Source organism: Bactrocera dorsalis, chromosome 2, assembly GCF_023373825.1.
Source record: "Bactrocera dorsalis isolate Fly_Bdor chromosome 2, ASM2337382v1, whole genome shotgun sequence".
Taxonomy (NCBI): Eukaryota; Metazoa; Arthropoda; class Insecta; order Diptera; family Tephritidae; genus Bactrocera; species Bactrocera dorsalis.
The window spans coordinates 68,787,453-68,804,962 of record NC_064304.1 but is presented as its reverse complement, the minus strand read 5'-3'; the positions used below and the strand labels follow the sequence as shown (position 1 = coordinate 68,804,962).

At 42.5% G+C, this 17,510-nt stretch overlaps 1 protein-coding gene across 3 annotated transcripts in view; it reads right to left on the bottom strand.

Annotated features, from left to right (window-relative positions):
- The window catches only part of LOC105227145 (poly [ADP-ribose] polymerase), a 120,810-nt gene extending 104,355 nt beyond the window's left edge, over positions 1-16,455 (bottom strand). Inside the window, exons 1-2 of one of the 3 annotated variants that reach the window (XM_049449904.1) lie at positions 16,188-16,455; positions 13,477-13,618 (exon numbers count right to left, since the gene is read on the bottom strand). In XM_049449904.1, the coding sequence (XP_049305861.1) occupies positions 13,477-13,618; positions 16,188-16,301 (256 nt within the window). In that variant the 5' untranslated portion in view covers positions 16,302-16,455. The remainder of the gene's footprint in view (positions 1-13,476; positions 13,619-16,187) is intronic. The other 2 variants (XM_049449906.1, XM_049449905.1) reach the window with 2 other exon arrangements.
- Positions 16,456-17,510: the final 1,055 nt, after the last annotated feature.

Sequence of the window (17,510 nt, the reverse complement as noted above, 5' to 3'; positions counted from 1 at the left end):
GGTGGGTCCCCATACCATGAAAGAGCTGCTCCGCAAGGAAGAAGCAGTAGGCAGGGAGGAGCATTGGCGTCAAACTAACCGGAGCACCTGCTGATCGACTGCACAGCAGTTTGTAGACGCAGAATTAAGGCCCTGGGATCGATATTTCCGGATCACGGTGCATTCCTCATCTTCAAATCAATCAATCACCTTTCAATTTGATCACAGTAGTAAGAATGTAAGAAGAATGCCACGTACTAAATTTTGTCGAAATCCACCAGAAAGTGTGTGGTGCCACGCCCATAGTCCAGTTTTCACACCGGTTCCCATAATGCTCTCGGGCCGGCTTTAGTATACCATCCCACGATTTCATGGGTAAGAAGTGTTGAAGCAAATGCTTCAAAATATATAATTATAGCCTCCGCAAGCTTCTAGTTTTCGCATTTTGCAAAATCTTGATTTATAGTAACTCTTTCTTTGATTACATTTCACTACATTGTTTCTACAACACAAACACTTCTTTTACGCCAAAACAAGAAAAAACGTTAATTTAGGCTGCACCGAAGCTAATATACCCTTCACAGATGCATTTCTTTTAGTAACTATGTACTCAGTTTATATGGAAGCAATATGATATAGTAATCCGATCTGAACAATTTTTTCGGAGTAATCCATGTCAGATTTCGTGAAGATACCACGTCAAATGCGAAAGTTTTCCATACAAGCTCTTGATTCCGATCGTTCGGTTTGTATGGCAGCTATATGCTATAGTGAACCGATCTAAACAATTTCTTGGGAAATTACATTGTTGCCCTAGAAAATGACCTGTGCCAACTTTTGTGAAGATACATTGTCAAATACAAAAATTTTCCATACAAAAACTTGATTCCGATCGTTCAGTTTGTATGACAGCTATATGCTATAGTGGTCCGATATCGGCAGTTCCGACAAATGAGCAGCTTCTTGAAGAGAAAATGAGTTTGCAAAATTTCAAAACGATATCTTAAAAACTGAGGGACTAGTTCGTGTATATACAGACCTCTACTAATGGTAGGCACCTTGCCGCGGTGCAGAGGCTTAGTCGCAAGGCATACTCGGCGCCCCCCAACCGGTGTGGATGGTGTTGACTAGCACTATCCAGACAGGTTGTCTACTGCCAACTAGAAGAGAAAGGAGATTCACGAGGATGGAGACTGTATCTGTACATCGATGACGAATCATACAGGTACGTACGTGCAGCGAGCTTCCGCCTGTTTTACAGGTTCAGCATGGTGGTCATGAGGCCGCACAAACCCGTGACCACAGGAAGCAAGGAGGGTCGCTACCGCTGACGTCCTGGATGCCCAGGAAACCGAGCTACCCTCCACCCAGGAACTCCTCGAGGGACTAGGTGACTACGACCATGTGAACAGCAGCGCGAACAACGGAGGGGATGTGGACATGCCCCCCCTCGAGCCACTACCTTAATGGCCGTCGACGTTGAAGTTGCCCAAGTGAACCTGCATCACGCGGCGGGGGCCTCAGCAGTGATTACGAGCAGGTTCACAACGGATAAGTTGGGCATTCTGTTGATCCAAGAATCTTGGGTCTACAAAGGAGAGGTCAAAGGCCTCAAGACGGAACAAAACAAGGTAATCAGGGACCTCTCTAGCGAGCGACCTAGATCGGGCATAGTGGTCAGGAATAATGTCGATTTCTTCTGCATTTCAGAGTTCCTGACGCAGGATCTGGTGACGGTACAGGCCAGAGACTGGGTAGGCAAAAGCTTCGTCCTGGCATCAGCCTACTTCCCAGGGGAGACAGCAGCAGCACCCCCTGAGGTGGTGATTAGGCTCGTAGAGTACTACAAGAGGTACAGGCTGCCCCTCATCATCGGATGTGATGCGATTGCTCACCATGTGGAATGGGGGAGCACGGATTGCAACGCAATGGGTGAGTCTCTACTAGAATATGTATTAGGTAGTAATTTAGCAATTGAGAATGTGGGTTGCGAACCCACTTTTATAATTATAAGCAGGAGGGAGGTGCTGGACATCACCTTCAGCAGCGAGCATGCTAATGGATGGGTCTCAGGGTGGAGGGTTTCAACGGAGCCCTCCCTGTCAGACCACAGGATAGTAAGGTTCGCACTGAAGGTGAAGGTCAGGCAACTTACCCCGAGACGCAACCCTCGAAGAACTAACTGGGGTGCCTTCAGGGAAAAGCTAAAGGATGAGTTAACTAGGGAGAGACAGATCGACGTTACGGGTCTGGGGATAGAGAGCAGAGTGTTGGCACTGAATGGGTCAATCACTAAGGCCTACAACGGTAGCTGTCCCCTAATAGTGCCCACAGATAAGGTCAGCAAAATAAAATAGTTTTAGGAGTTTCTGTGAAACGGTCTTCTCCACACCAGAAGCTGCGCGGCTGCACAAGGCTCTGGCTAGTGGGAAGACCAGCACGGAGCTGGCTATCAAAAGGAGTGACGGGACGTTTACGACCAGCGCGGAGGACAGAGCGTCAGAGCTTCTGCGTGCTCACTTCCCGGAGACCATCCCGGTGGACCAATGTCTACCTGTGAGCGAGCATAGGTCAACCCGCTTGGATTGGGTAACCGCTAAACCACTAGTTACTGCGGACTCGGTCAAGTGGGCTATGGCCTCGTTCGAAAAATTCAAGTCTCTGGGGGTGGACGGCATCTTCCCGGCGCTTTTGCAACAGGGCGAGCAGCTGTTGCTACCTCACCTTGTTTGGCTGCTAAGGGAGAGCCTTGCACTGGCGTACATCCCTGACCCATGGAGGACGGCAGAGGTGATCTTTATACCCAAAGCAGGAAGGAGGGACTATTCTTTGGCCAAATCCTACAGGCCGATTAATCTAACCTCCTTCCTGCTTAAGACGATGGAAAAGATCATAGACAACAATATAAGGTCGACGGCGCTGAAAACTGCACCCTGCAGCTCAGCATGCATACAGAGCGGGAAGATCCACCAGTACGGCTCTGTACCAGTTGACCTCGGAGATCGTGAACTCACTGGAGGAAGGGGAGGTGATGATATGTGCCTTTTTAGATATCGAAGGTGCCTTCGACAACACATCTGACAAGAGTGTAGCCAGGGCACTGCACTATGGTTCCTAGGACCACATTTTCTGGCCAAAATCGATTTTTAAAAGTTCCGATTTTTCGTCTGTTTTTTTTACCATCACTAAGCTGATACTTCGCATGAGTTAATTGCATATTTTGTTTTCCCTTTAATCGGTTTACCGTTATGTGGTCAGCAGTTAAATTGTAACTTTGCTTATTTAGAATTCGAATTAGAATTATTAATTAAGGTAATGCACCGTGACCTAGGGTCTATTGTGCCCTCTCCTATATCACATGACCTCACAGAGCCCCAGCAGCCTCAACAGTTCCAGCAGTTTGCCGAACTCAAGCGAGGTGATGTGATCCCTGCTGATATACACGGAATCCAGGGCCTTAAGCCTTTTCCCACAGAGACGGAATTTCTCACGAGGTAGGTTAATTAATTCTTTAAACCTGGAGAGATTATACCCTCCCAGGAGCAGCTTAGCGTGGCGCATTCCTTCCAGATTAGATGTACCCGATTGCACAGGGACAGGCGGTTTAGCCTTTCTATACATTCCTCGACTAAAAGCGATTTGGTCTCGTATGATAGGATCGCTTTTAGTGCCGCTTGACTATCACTGAGAATAGCTATGCGGTGGTTGCGATAGTTGCGGCTGAAGTTGACTTCCGCGCACTGACTGATGGCAAAAACTTCAGCCAGGAAGATACTTGGGAAGCAGCCCATAGGTATGGACAGCTTAGTACGCGGTCCCGCAATACCTGCCCCAATACCTTCCGGTGTTTTTGAGCCATCAGTGTACCACTGAATGGTACTGTCTTCCAGCAGCTTTTCCAGAGTGGAATCATTCCACTCCATCTTGCTGCCTAGAGTTACTGTGAAATTCTTTTTGAGATTTATTTTCTTAGTTGTGCCATTTGCTTATACAAGTGGTGAAATTTGGCTGAAACTCAAAACTGAATATTTTATAAACAAATTAAAATTAACTAAAAGAAAAAAATGGAAACTAACAATAAAGGTAATTATATTTTGTTTCTCGAATATTAATACATTCAACTGTTGTTAAGTTTGAAAAAAATTTATTTAAATGTTAACTTTGGCTTAAGTAATATTTTTCAACTTTACGTAAAGCTTAAAAAATTGGTAGCAGTTGGTAGTCTTGGTACTTTGTGATTGTATAAATAACTCAATTTAGAGTTTGTGTGCAAAAAATTATTTTGCTCTTTTTTGCGATTTTTGAATAATTCACGTTTCTTCTTAGACCACTACTCCGTGCGATTTGCTGATTTATTTGAAGTATGGAAGGAGGAGGCAAACACGTGCCTTAGACAGACAGCAGTTTTTGATTTTTTGTTAGAAAACGTTATTGCAGTTGACGTTTCCGATGAATACACAGTCTATTTAAAGGAAAAAATAGAATTATATGTAAATATAAGTCATCGGCGTGTAGATGTATTTTTGAAACAAAATGCACACTGGCTTTTAACAAAAAGCGAAATAATGAAACCGGAGTTGTCATATTCTATACCAAGCACATCAAAAGTAGGCCGTAAATCCCTTACATTTAATGAAAAATCTGCAAGAACGCAAAGAAGAGAAGCTGCGGAATTATCGAAACAGCAAGGCGACAATATTAACTTAATGGTATCCGCTGCGTCTACGGCTGCCCGTAGAAGAGGTCAAATAGATTTGGCTGTAACTTTAAAAAGGACTTTAAACAACTCAAATGAAATGTCTAAAATAAGAAAACTAGTAGAAAATAAAACCGACGAGAAATGCCCAATTCGCATGTCTGCTGAAGAGGGGTTGGCTTTCTTGTTGGAAAATAGCTTTACCAAACAACAATATATAAATATTCGAGAGGAAAGTCTTAGCCGAAATTGTGATATCTTTCCTTCTTACAAAGAAGTATTAGGTAAGAAATGTGCATGCAGACCGAAGGAAATAGTAGTTAGTGTGAAAATTTGGCAAAAGTTCCTTTGAAAAGATTGCTTGAACACACAGCAGAGTGGCTTAGTATACTACAAAGGGATGTTATGGTCGCGGTGATGGAGGATAGGAAAGAAACCTTTTTGAAAGTGGAGTTAATTGTAAACTATGGATTTGACAGCAGTACTGGTCATTCTAATTTCAAGCAGAAATATTCAACTGAATCACATCAAATTGATTCATTGCTTCTTGCCACTACAATTACTCCATTACGTATGACGCCACAGGACAAAGGCGTCGATATCCAGGCAGTGCCGGAATCCGCCCCGGTGGATACAAGGATGGAGGTGGACGAGTCGTCGGAGCAGCCCTGCGGGAGCAGGTCTGGACAGGCAGTGCCAAGAACGACCACGGACGTCCCCGATGATGGCCGGAATATGGAGCTACCCTCAACGCAGGAGCTCCTAGACGGACTTGGAGGCCCAATTGACAGCAGCGCGGTTGACGGCGGGATAGAGGATCTTTCTCTCCTCGAGCCCAATCTATGATGGCCGTCAATATGGAAATTGCCCAAGTGAACCTGCACCATGCGGCGGCAGCCTCAGCTGTCATAACAAGCAGGTTCACTGCGGAGAAACTGGGCACGCTGCTGATCCAAGAGCCTTGGGTCCGTAAAGGAGAGGCAAAGGGCCTCAAGACAGAGGTAAACAAGGTAATCTGGGACCTCTCTAGCGAGAGGCCGAGGACGTGTATAGTTGTTAGAAGCGATATTGATTTCTTTTGCATTTCAGAGTTTCTGACGCAGGATTTGGTGGCGGTGCAGGCTAGGGACACCGAGGACAATGACTTCGTCCTAGCCTCAGCATACTTTCCGGGAGAGGCAGCAACGGCACCCCCGGAGGCGGTGGAAAGGCTGGTGGAGCACTGCAGTTTGCACAAGCTCCCCCTTATCATCGGATGCGACGCGAACGCCCACCATACGGAATGGGGCAGCACCGACTGCAACGCGAGAGTTGAGTCCCTTTTAGAATATGTAGTAGGTAGAAACTTAGCGGTAGAGAATGTAGGGTGTGAACCCACATTCATAACTATAAGCAGGAGGGAAGTGCTGGACCCTCAGCAATGAACCTGCAGCAGGGTTGGTCTCGCAGTGGTCTCGCAGTGGTGAGAGAGAACCAACTGGAGTGCCTTCAGGGAGAGGCTAGATGAGGAGTTGAAGAGGAAGGGGCAGACTGACAGTAGCGCCACGGGCCAGGGAATGGAGGTCAGATTGACCGCGCTTACCGGGTCTATTATTAATGCGTACAATGACAGCTGCCCCTTAGGAGTACCACAAACAGACAGGCGCAATTGCTCCTGGTGGACAAGGAAACTCGCAGATCTAAGGAAGAAGGTACGCAGCTTATTCAATAAGGCTAAACGTACAGGGGTCTGGGAGGAGTACAGGAGCAACCTGACACTATACAATAAAGAGATCAGGTCTGCTAAACAGGCTAGCTTTAGGAGATTCTGTGAAAACGTCTCCTCCACACCAGAAGCTGCCAGGTTGCACAAAGCTCTGGCTAAAGGGAAGACGGACACAGTGCTAGCCATCAAAAGGAACGACGGGACATTCACGACCAGCGCGGAGGACAGAGCTACAGAGCTACAGAGCTCTTGCGTGCTCACTTCCCGGAGACTGTTCCAGTTTATCGGTGTCTGCCATTAACGGAACACAGGCCATCCCACACTGATTGGGCCATCGCCAAACAACTGTTTACTGCGGACTCGATCAGGTGGGCAATGGCCTCGTTCGAGAGGTTCAAGTCTCCGGGAGTGGACGGCATCTTCCCAAGTCATGCTATGCACCTTTTTTGGATATTGAGGGAGCTTTTGACAACACTTCTCATAGAAGTGTAGCAATGGCACTGGAAGGTAGGAATGTGGCAGCTCCGTTGCGTAGATGGATAGAGGCGGTACTCCGCACTAGGATTGCTGAGACCACAGCAGGGGGCACAAACATTCGCCTAGGCACAACAAGAGGCTGTCCGCAGGGTGGTGTACTATCGCCCCTCCTATGGAGCCTTGTCGTGGATGACCTTTTAGCACTGCTAACCGACAACGGCATCCGCTGCCAAGGATATGCGGACGACATAGTGATCATAGCGAATGGCAAATTCGAGGACACTCTCTGTGACCTAGTGCAACGAGGTCTAAACCTGGCAAAGGAGTGGTGCAGGGGAGTTGAGCTGAGCATCAACCCCTCGAAGACTACCATCGTCCCCTTTACGAGGCGACGATCCCTACCCGGGCTTAGGAACGTCACACTTGGTGGTAGAGTGATTGAAATGACCAGCAAAGTAAAATACCTCGGTCTCACTCTGGATTACACTTTGCGGTGGAAACAGCATGTGGACCAAACCCTGGTCAAGGCGACAAAGGCTCTAATGGTGTGCAACCGGCTAGCAGGTAAATCCTGGGGTTGCAAGCCAAGTATTGTCAGGTGGTTGTATACCATGATTGTGCGACCGATAGTCACATATGGAGCGGTGTCCTGGGCCTCTGTGGCGGCACAGGCCTCGGTGGTGATGAAACTATCGAGGCTTCAGCGGCTAGCATGCGTCTGCATGACAGGCGCTATGCGAACCTGCCCAACAGCGGCGCTGGAGGTCCTGCTGGAACTCTCGCCGCTCCACATAGTGATCGGTCAAGTAGTCAAGCATTCACTTCTGCAAATAACGGCAGAGGAATGCGGTAAGGGGAAAATAATCTCGTCCCAGAGGATGGAGATGATAAGTGGCAACAATCCAATTGCCCTCCTCCCGAAGGACGGGATTACAAAAGCAATAAATTTCACGAGGATGTTCAAGGTTACCCTTGGCAGCAAGAGCGAGTGGAAGGACTCCACTCTTGAGCTGATGCTGAGGGATAGTACACTGAAGTGGTACACTGACGGCTCGAAGACGTCGGAAGGTATTGGTGCAGGGATCGCGGGCCCACGCACAAGGTTATCCATACCGATGGGCAGATTCCCCAGTATCTTCCAGGCCGAAGTCCTAGCCATAAGTCGGTGCATAGAGATAAACCTCCATCGCGGCTATCGTAACGAGCGAATAACCATACTCAGCGATAGCCAAGCGGCACTAAAAGCGATCTCCGCCTACGAGATCAAATCGCTGCTAGTGCAGGAGTGTAGAGAACGGCTAAACAGCCTAGCGGAATTGAATCAGGTACACCTAATTTGGATACCTGGTCATAGAGGCATAGCCGGCAATGAACTGGCTGACGAGCTCGCCCGCTCTGCAGCCTCCACAAATATGGTAGGGCCCGAACCGTTCACTGGGGTGGCCCCCACACTATAAAGGGGCTGCTCCGTAAGGAAGAAAGAGTAGGCAGAGAAGGTCATTGGCAACGAGCGCATGGTATGCGGCATGCCAAGTTGCTGATAAGGGGGTACAACCTCAAAAGGTTCAAATTGATAATCAACCTCCCAAGGATCAAACTAAGGCTCTTGGTCGCATTCTACACCGGCCACTGCAAGTTGAAAAGGCACCTATTCAATCTAGGACTTGCCTCTTGCTCTAACTGCCGGTTCTGCGACAGGGAACCTGAAACCCCGGAGCACCTGCTAATCGACTGCATCGCAGTCTGCAGACGCAGGTCTAAGGCCCTTGGAATTATGTTTCCGGATAGGGGACTCACTAGCTCCCAGCAAAATACTAGAATTTATCGATTTGTTGGGGCTTGGTGAGTCCCTGTGAGTTAGGAGAGGGCACAATGGACCCAAGGTCGCAGTGCATACCTCGTTTAATTCTATTCTATTCTATTCTATTCTATTCTATTCTATTCTATTCTATTCTATTCTATTCTATTCTATTCTATTCTATTCTATTCTATTCTAACTTGAGTATATTAAAGAAACTAAAGAAACAATAACTAAAGAAAACAACGATATTAAAGCGGAACTGGACAAATTAGAGATCATCGAAAACATGGTACTTCCAATTGGTTATTTTGGTGAAGAAGCCTCAGAATCGCGAAATAAAATTTATAAATCGGATAGGGTACATCATGCTCGGAAAAACAGCCGAATTAGCAATCTAACTGACGTGATTAATAGAGCTTTTGACACATCAGATCCTTTAATTTCTAGCATTAGCCTCGACAAACGAATAAAAAAACAAAAACGAATGCAACATCCTTAGGAAGTTATTGCTTTATTAAGCTCTGCGGATGGTGACGCTGATACATTTTCTGCAAACGATGTTGATGAAAATGATGAGAACGACGAAGGTAATTTGGGCCTTAACTGTGGATACGAAGAGCTTTTAAATAATTTAGAATTAGAAAATTATTCAATTTAATATTTATGTACATATGTTACTACGCTGGTGTTAGCTTCTTATATGTTAACTAAAAAATATTTTATTATTTACTACTAACGGTAATAAGTTTAAACATACATACAAATATTATGAAAATATCACCCAATAAAAATCAGAAATTATTTAAATTTCAAACCTATTTTGTAAAATTTTCCAGTTTTAGAGAATATTTTTCGTATAACGAAAATTGTTTTTGTAGTTGAAAGTTTCCAAGAGAATATACGATAATTATTACAAATCAACGAAAATTTAAAAAAATTTATACGTTAGACGAAAAAAGTTTTTAAAAATATTGTTAAAATCATTGCGCAGTCTGAGCCGACTAAAACGTGTACTTCCTTGCACCAAAATTCATTGGGCTGCGTACTCGCAATTTGTTTTAAAGCTCTAAATACAAGGTTCAAAATTTTGGGAAAACTCATCGAATTTTTTGAAATTTTGTGCAGAATGTTTAACGTTGATTTGCGCTATTTGTGTTGAATTATATTTTAATAAAAAACTTAAACAAAATTCGAAAGGAAAGTATTTTCGCTATGGCAAAATATTCCCCAGGGGGTCATTTGTTTGAGTCACTGTATATTAGATAGATGCGCGTGGCGGCTTTTTAAACACTCCCATTCTTTCTATAACCCCTATTTACTATATACATATATGCAAAATTTCAAAACTATATTACAGTTATTTGAATTTTGGCCAGAAAATGTGATCCTAGGAACCATAGTGCACTGGAGAGAAGGAAGGTGGCTGCACCGGTGCGCAGATGAATTGAGGCCGTGCTGCGCACCAGGATAGCCGAGACCAAAGTAGGCGATACAATGATCCGTCTTGGTGCGACAAGAGGCTGCCCACAGGGAGGTGTGCTATCACCACTACTATGGAGCCTTGTCGTGGATGAACTGCTAGGATTGCTAACTGACAATGGGATCCGCTGCCAAGGGTATGGGGACGACATTGTGATATTAGCAAGAGGTAAATTTGAGGATACTCTCTGTGACCTAGTGCAACGAGGTCTAAATCTGGCAAAAGGGTGGTGCAGGGGAGTTGAATTAAACATCAACCCCTCAAAGTCCCTTTTATAAGGCGCAGGTCCCTACCCGGCCTGAGGTATCTCACACTTGGGGGCAGAGAGATCGAAATGACTAACAAGGTTAAATACCTAGGTCTCACGCTGGATTCTACTCTGCGGTGGAAGCAGCACATGAACCAAACGTTTGTCAAGGCAACAAAAGCACTGATGGTGTGCAAACGGCTGGCGCGTAAATAATGGGGCTGTAAGCCAAAGATCGTTAGGTGGTCATATACCATGATTGTCCGACCGATAATTACGTAAGGGGCGGTGTCCTGGGCCTCCGTGGCGGCGCAGGCTTCGGTGGTAACCCAACTATCAAAGCATCAGCGGATAGCATGCGTGTGCATGACGGGCGCCATGCGGACCTGCCCTACGGCGGCTCTGGAGGTCCTGATGGAACTCACACCGCTCCATATAATAATAGGTCAAGTAGCCAAGCACTCACTTCTGCAGATAACAGCAGAGGGTTGTGGCAAAGGCAAGATAATTTCGTCCCAAAGGATGGAGAGGATAAGTGGCGATATTCCTATTGCCCTCCTCCCGAGGCATTAGCAAAACAACCCATTTCACGAAGAGGTTTAAGGTTACACTCGGTAGCAAGATTGAGTGGAACGACCCCACTCTTGAGCAAATGCTAAGGGATAGTACATTGAGGGGGTACACCGACGGCTCGAAGACGTCGGAAGGAATAGGTGCGGGTATTGCGGGTCCGCGTACCAAACTCTCCATTCCGATGGGGAACTTTCCGAACATTTTCCAAGCCGAAGTTCTGGTTATAAGTCGGTGTATAAAGATAAACCTCCACCGGAACTATCGCAACGAGCGAATAGCTATACTCAGCGATAGTCAAGCGGCACTAAAAGCGATCTCTTCCTACGAGATCAAATCGCTACTAGTGCAGGAGTGTAGAGGAAGGCTGGACAACCTAGCCGAAAAGTACCAGGTACACCTGATCTGAGTCCCTGGTCACAGGAGAATAGCCGGCAATGAACTGGCTGACGACTTGCCCGCTCCGCAGCCTCCACCAATATGGTGGGGCCCGAACCGTTCACTGGAGTGGGTCCCCATACTGTGAAGGAGCTGCTCCGCAAAGAGGAAAGAGCGTGCAGGGAGAGACATTGGCAGCGGGCGCACGGGATGCGTCATGCCAAGCTGTTAGTTGGGGGGTATAACCAAAAGAGGTTCGAGACGTTAATAAACCTCCCAAGAAATAAACTCAGGCCGTGGTCGCATTCTACACCGGCCACTGCAAGTTAAAAAGACATTTAGCGAACATGGGCCTTTCATCTTGCGCTAACTGTCGGTTTTGCGACAGTGAGCCTGAAACCCCGGAGCACCTGCTAATCGACTGCACCGCAGTCTGTAGGCGCAGGACGAAGGCCCTCGGATCCATGTTTCCGGATAGGGATCACATCGCCTCAGCAGGTTATTGGACTTTATCAATATGCTGGGGCTAAGCCAGTCTCTGTGAGTTAGGAGAGGGCACAATAGACCCATGGTCGCAGTGCATGCCTCAATTATTTATCTATCTATCTATCTATATACAGACAGTTGGACAGACGAACAAGCAGACAGACATGGCTAAATCGACTCAGCTCAATATACTGATCGTTTATATAACATTATAGGGTCTCCGACGCTTCATTCTGGGTGTTACAATCTTCGTGACAAACTTAATATACCCTGTTCAGGGTATAATAACTTGACACACCCCAATGACAGGTAATAAAAAGATAAGTAATAAAAGCAACATTAGAAAAGGACGAAATAATATCCCGACAGAACGAAAATAAAACAGTAGTACTAAAGTGGAAAGACAAACGCGATGTATTAATGCTAACTACAAAACATGACGATTCACTTACAACTTTTTTGCACAAAGGAAGAGAATGCATCAAACCAGCTGTAGTGTTAGCCTACAACAAAGATAAAACATTTATCGACTTGTCAGATCTGATGGCAGCGTATGCTCCCTACTATCGCCGCACAGTAAAATGGTACAAACGTTTACTGTTCCATCTAATAACTGCTACCACAATTGTAAACGCCTTACATTGAATGGAAAAAGGATGAATATAACGCGATTCAAGGAATTAATTGTTTTAGGCCTTTTAAATTCAGATGCGGATATGATGCGACCATCGACATCTAGAGATCCCAAAAAACACTTATTAAAAGAATTGGAGGGTCAAAAGAGAGTGACCAGAAAGAGATGTGTCACATGTTATAAACCAATGTCAAGAAGACACAACGCGGCGTATGCGCGACAAAATGCCAAAAGGGTGAACACTATTTGTGAGCAATGTCAAAAGCAATGTGTTTAGTGTGTTTTTTTAAACCCACAAATAAATCATTATTAAAATTTTTTTCTCAATAGTTTTGGAATAGTTATATTCATCTGTTTTTTTTTTATATTATATATCTTACTTTTTATGTCCTAAAATTAATTTTTTGGAATAGTTATATTGAATTGGACTTGCTTTCGTTGAGAAGAAAATATTTTTAATGCAAAATAAAATATATTTATCTAAAATATATAACATATTTCTTACTTTTTAAATCCTGAAATGAATTTTTCTTACATAAATTTGATTCACTATTTTTTGGGCTTTGGCAGACAAAATTACAAAGTCCAAGTCAAAAAGACTTACATCCTGGGACCAAACAAATTTTATTTCAATGGAAAATGTATGCAGAACGTTTCCACCGGTGACCACAATGTCGGTAATTGAAACACGACGTATAACCACGGGTGGTCACATTGCCCCAAATCGTCAAAACATAAATGTCCACCGGGGCTCAAAGTGTTAAAATCGGAAAAATGAGCTGCATATAATAAACTGCGAGCCACTGTGCAAATACATAAATAATTGCTTGCTCCTCTGGTTGACATTTTACATTTAAGGTACATAAAAGGAGAATGTCGCCTTTCCAGTGCTACCCATTTTACCCCCGAAATCCGGGGAGGCTATTCTAAATTTTACACGAATTTTTGATAAAAACTTGAATACAAATACATATTATAATAAAAGGTAATCATTTTAATGTTTTTAAGGCGAACAGGTCTTACCAATTTTTAACTTTATCCTTTCTTGGTCCTCGAATCTGATGTTTTCAAAGTTCTCAATATCTCCCACAGATTGCGGTCGTTGCTTTTTAAAAAAACAATCTTCATGAAACCACATCGGCTGTTTTCCATCATGAAAAGCAGACTACGAAAATAATTTGGTAAATTTTAGGGTCGGCTTTAGAATACCGTCCCAGGATTTCGGGAATAAAATGGGTATGGTAGGATAGGAGAAGTTCTCCAGATCAAGAATATATATAGTTATAGCCGCTGGTCGGTCCAACACCAAGGTGTTTAAAGTTTTCTCGCTTAAAACTCCTTTCTTTTGTTGGAAGACTTCGGCCGCAATGCGAAAATAATCAGAAGGTTTTGACGTTTAGCAATTGGAAATGAGCGATGGCCAGATTGAAATACTACCAAAAAATATGTAAACGGAGATTTGTTGCATTGTTCAAGACCACTTATAAAAAATGTAAAACAATGAAAATTAAATGAAGTTGTGAAATAGTTTTTAAAATTATATTTATTGTCTTAAAAAATGCACCATAAATGTAAAATTTAAATATATTTTAATGTGTAGATTTAAATGAAAATATATTAATTGCAACATGTGTGCATTTTAATTTAAACATAGTAAAATAGCGAAAATTACTTTCACAAATTTTTGGCCTTTGAATACAAAGACTTATCTCGAAAACTATAAGTCTGAGGCTGGTAGATCTATAAACAATTTTTAACCCTGAAAAGTTCCTCTATCCATCCATACCATCAAAACGGGGCGCCAAAATAATCGTAATATTGCCCCCAAAAAAAATACTTTGTTCGGTTTAGCATCCGGGTGTTTCAAGATTTTTTCGTGTAAAACTCCTTTTTGCCTTAAAACTATACATACAGTTTGTCAAGAAACTGTTTTGACATATTGAAATATTCACATTATTTGCATTTGTTAACCTAAAGCCAGCGTTTCTGACGAATTTAGAGAGCCTTTCAAAATTATTTAATTTATTTACGTAGCTACCATTGCTTTATAGCGGTAAATTTTTTGCTTCTACCAAAGCAAACAAAAACAAAAATACAAAAACAAAACAACTGCTAAGCTCAGCTGTCAAGAAAGTGTTTTTACACATCTATTTTCGGCATCGTTCCCTGGTATTGTTTGATATACCGTTATCTCACTGAGTAGTTACACACGTGTTAGTCATCAGTCAGTCATAAAATGTCAGTTGGAGTAATTTGTTGGTAAAATTTTTAATATTTTTGTATATTTTAAGAAATGCCTGGAAAAAGGATATCGTTTGAAGTGACTCAGTTGATTTACTATAACTATGAAAGAGAAAAAAGCGTGCAAAAGTTATCAGAAATGTTTTCTGTAAAGCGACAAACTATTTATAATATAATAAATCGTGCAAAAAATTAAAATAGGCTTGAGCCAAAAGCTGTAAGTGGAAGACCTCGGAAAAAAAAGCGTGCCGAACGTATTTTGTTGAGAAAAGTGACCGCAAACCCTCACATTTCGACAAGAAATCTTGCCAGTGAACTTAAAGATGAATGTGGGATCGAAGTTTCTCATGAAACAATCCGCCAAGTTTTGAGAAAACAAAATTATACTTCACGAGTTGCTCGAAAGAAACCGTTGCTCTCTGCACTGCACATCGAAAAGCGCTTATCTTTCGCTAGAACCTACCTGCGTCAACCAGACAGCTACTGGAATGATGTGATATTCTGCGATGAGAGTAAGATTATGCTGTATTACAATGATGGGCCCAATAGAGTGTGGAGGCAGCCGTTAAAAGCATTGGAAAAGCGGAATATTATACCAACAGTGAAATTTGGCAAACTTTCAGTCATGGTGTGGGAGTGCATATCCAGCAAGGGAATGGGTGATTTGGTATTTATAGAGGATAAGATGGATGCACGTCAATATTTGAGTATTCTGCAACGCCATTTGATAAATAGTGCAAATAAATTTGGGTTCATTGTTAACAACAGACCTCAGTTTAAATTCTACCAGGACAACGACCCAAAGCATAAAGCTCACATGGTGAGAATGTGGCTCCTTTTTAATTGCAGTAAAGTATTGGATACACCGGCCCAAAGTCCAGATATGAATCCAATAGAAAACTTAAGGGCGTATTTGAAGAAAAAAGTTGCAAAAAGGCACCCAAAAAGTCGAACAGAACTCAAAAATGTAGTTTTAGAGGAATGGTATAAGATACCCCAGAGCTATGATGTTCAAAAATTGATTAATTTAATGAGAAGCAGACTTCAAGGTGTTATAGATGCTTGGGGCAATCATACAAAGTACTAATTCATATTTCCTTTTTTAAACGTATTTAATTTAAAACCATTAACTGCAAATGTAAAAAAACTTTCTTGACAGCAATGTTTGGAGTTTATTTTGTTTTTGCTACTTATTTTTGTGTTATTTTCAAAATGAGTAACTGTACTTTCTATTGTTGGCTTATGATTTATATATGTTTATTAAATAAAACCAAATATTGAAAGAAAACCATTAAAATGTAAATATTTTCCTGGTAATATTTCTGAATTTCGCTAGATTAATAGATATCAAAACACTTTCTTGACAAACTGTATATATTCTTAATTTTGAGAACCTCCTCAATCTAACCATACCCATTTTATTCCCGAAATTCTGGGACGGTACACTGGTTTTCTCAAATTTTATCTTTTACTAGTTAATAAATGACACTAACCTGTACCATTGCCGCCAATCGAAGACTTCCTTGAGCGATGGAACACTTACACATTTTACAAGAGGCTCTACCGCTTTTGGCGTATTCACTTTTGTAAGGTAGAGCCAAATCCATCTTCAAAGTGAACTGATACGTATACCAAGTATATGTAGTACAAAACTTCTTTATTTCGCAATAAAATAATTAACCCAGCGTTACAAAATTCCGGGCTCAGTTCATTCAAAAACAGCCGCAAAATATTCTATATGCACTGCTATAGTTTCAATATATATTAGCCGGAGACCAGGATTACAATATTTATTGAACGTGTAGCCTACAATTTTAAATAGCTATCCATATTGGAAAATATTTATATATTTTGAAAGCCGGATTGCACGATCAAGATCTTCAAAATTTTGCAAGTAAATTCTCGATATAACGGAACAAAATAATTAAAACCGGTGCTATTTCTATCAAAATTGTATAATATAATGATATGTATAAAAAATGTTTTGCGTATTCATTCGTATAGTGAAATCTTTTCCTCAGTTTACACATATTAAAGATTTAATTTAGCATAACTATTTTTTATCACCTTTTCACACACTTGTTTAATTTAGAAATTAAAAACAAATGTGTTAATAATTGAAAGTATAACATTCATGTGATGAACACAATGACAGCGACAGACTGCGGCACATTGTAGAAACATACAAGTAACAAAAGAATCATATTGTTACAAAAGTAGTATTAAGTTGTATTTGTATTACTATATGCATCCCTGATTATGAACAATAGCTGTAGGTATATGGAATAGCATTTGTCTTGTTGTAGACATCTGGCGCCACGGCTGTCTGCTTGTCGAAACAATAGACATCTGGCGCCGCACTGTCTGCTTGTCTAGTTAAACAATTGCTGAGTCAGGCGCCGTATAGCCGTATGTTCTGGTAATTTCCAGACGCGATATTTTGGAAGGACACGTCGGCATCAGCGAGAAGTGCGTGGCTATATAAGCCGTGGCAGCGCCAACGTAATCAATCAGTGCTAAGAGTAAACTGCTATAGTGTAGACGAGTTGTGAAATAAAGAGTTGTTGAATTAAATTAAACAGTGTTGATTTTATTTGTCAATCCAGAGATACGAACCTAACAAAGTAAACTAGCAAGAGTAAATTCATAACAATTGGTGTCAGAAGTGGGATTGTCAAACAATCCAAATTCAAGATGGTAAAATTCGGAGAATTGAGAATTCAGGAATTAAAAAAGGAACTGGAGGAGCGTAATTTGCCGATAAGCGGGCAAAAGGCGGATCTGCAGGCACGATTACGTGAAGCAATGGAAGCGGA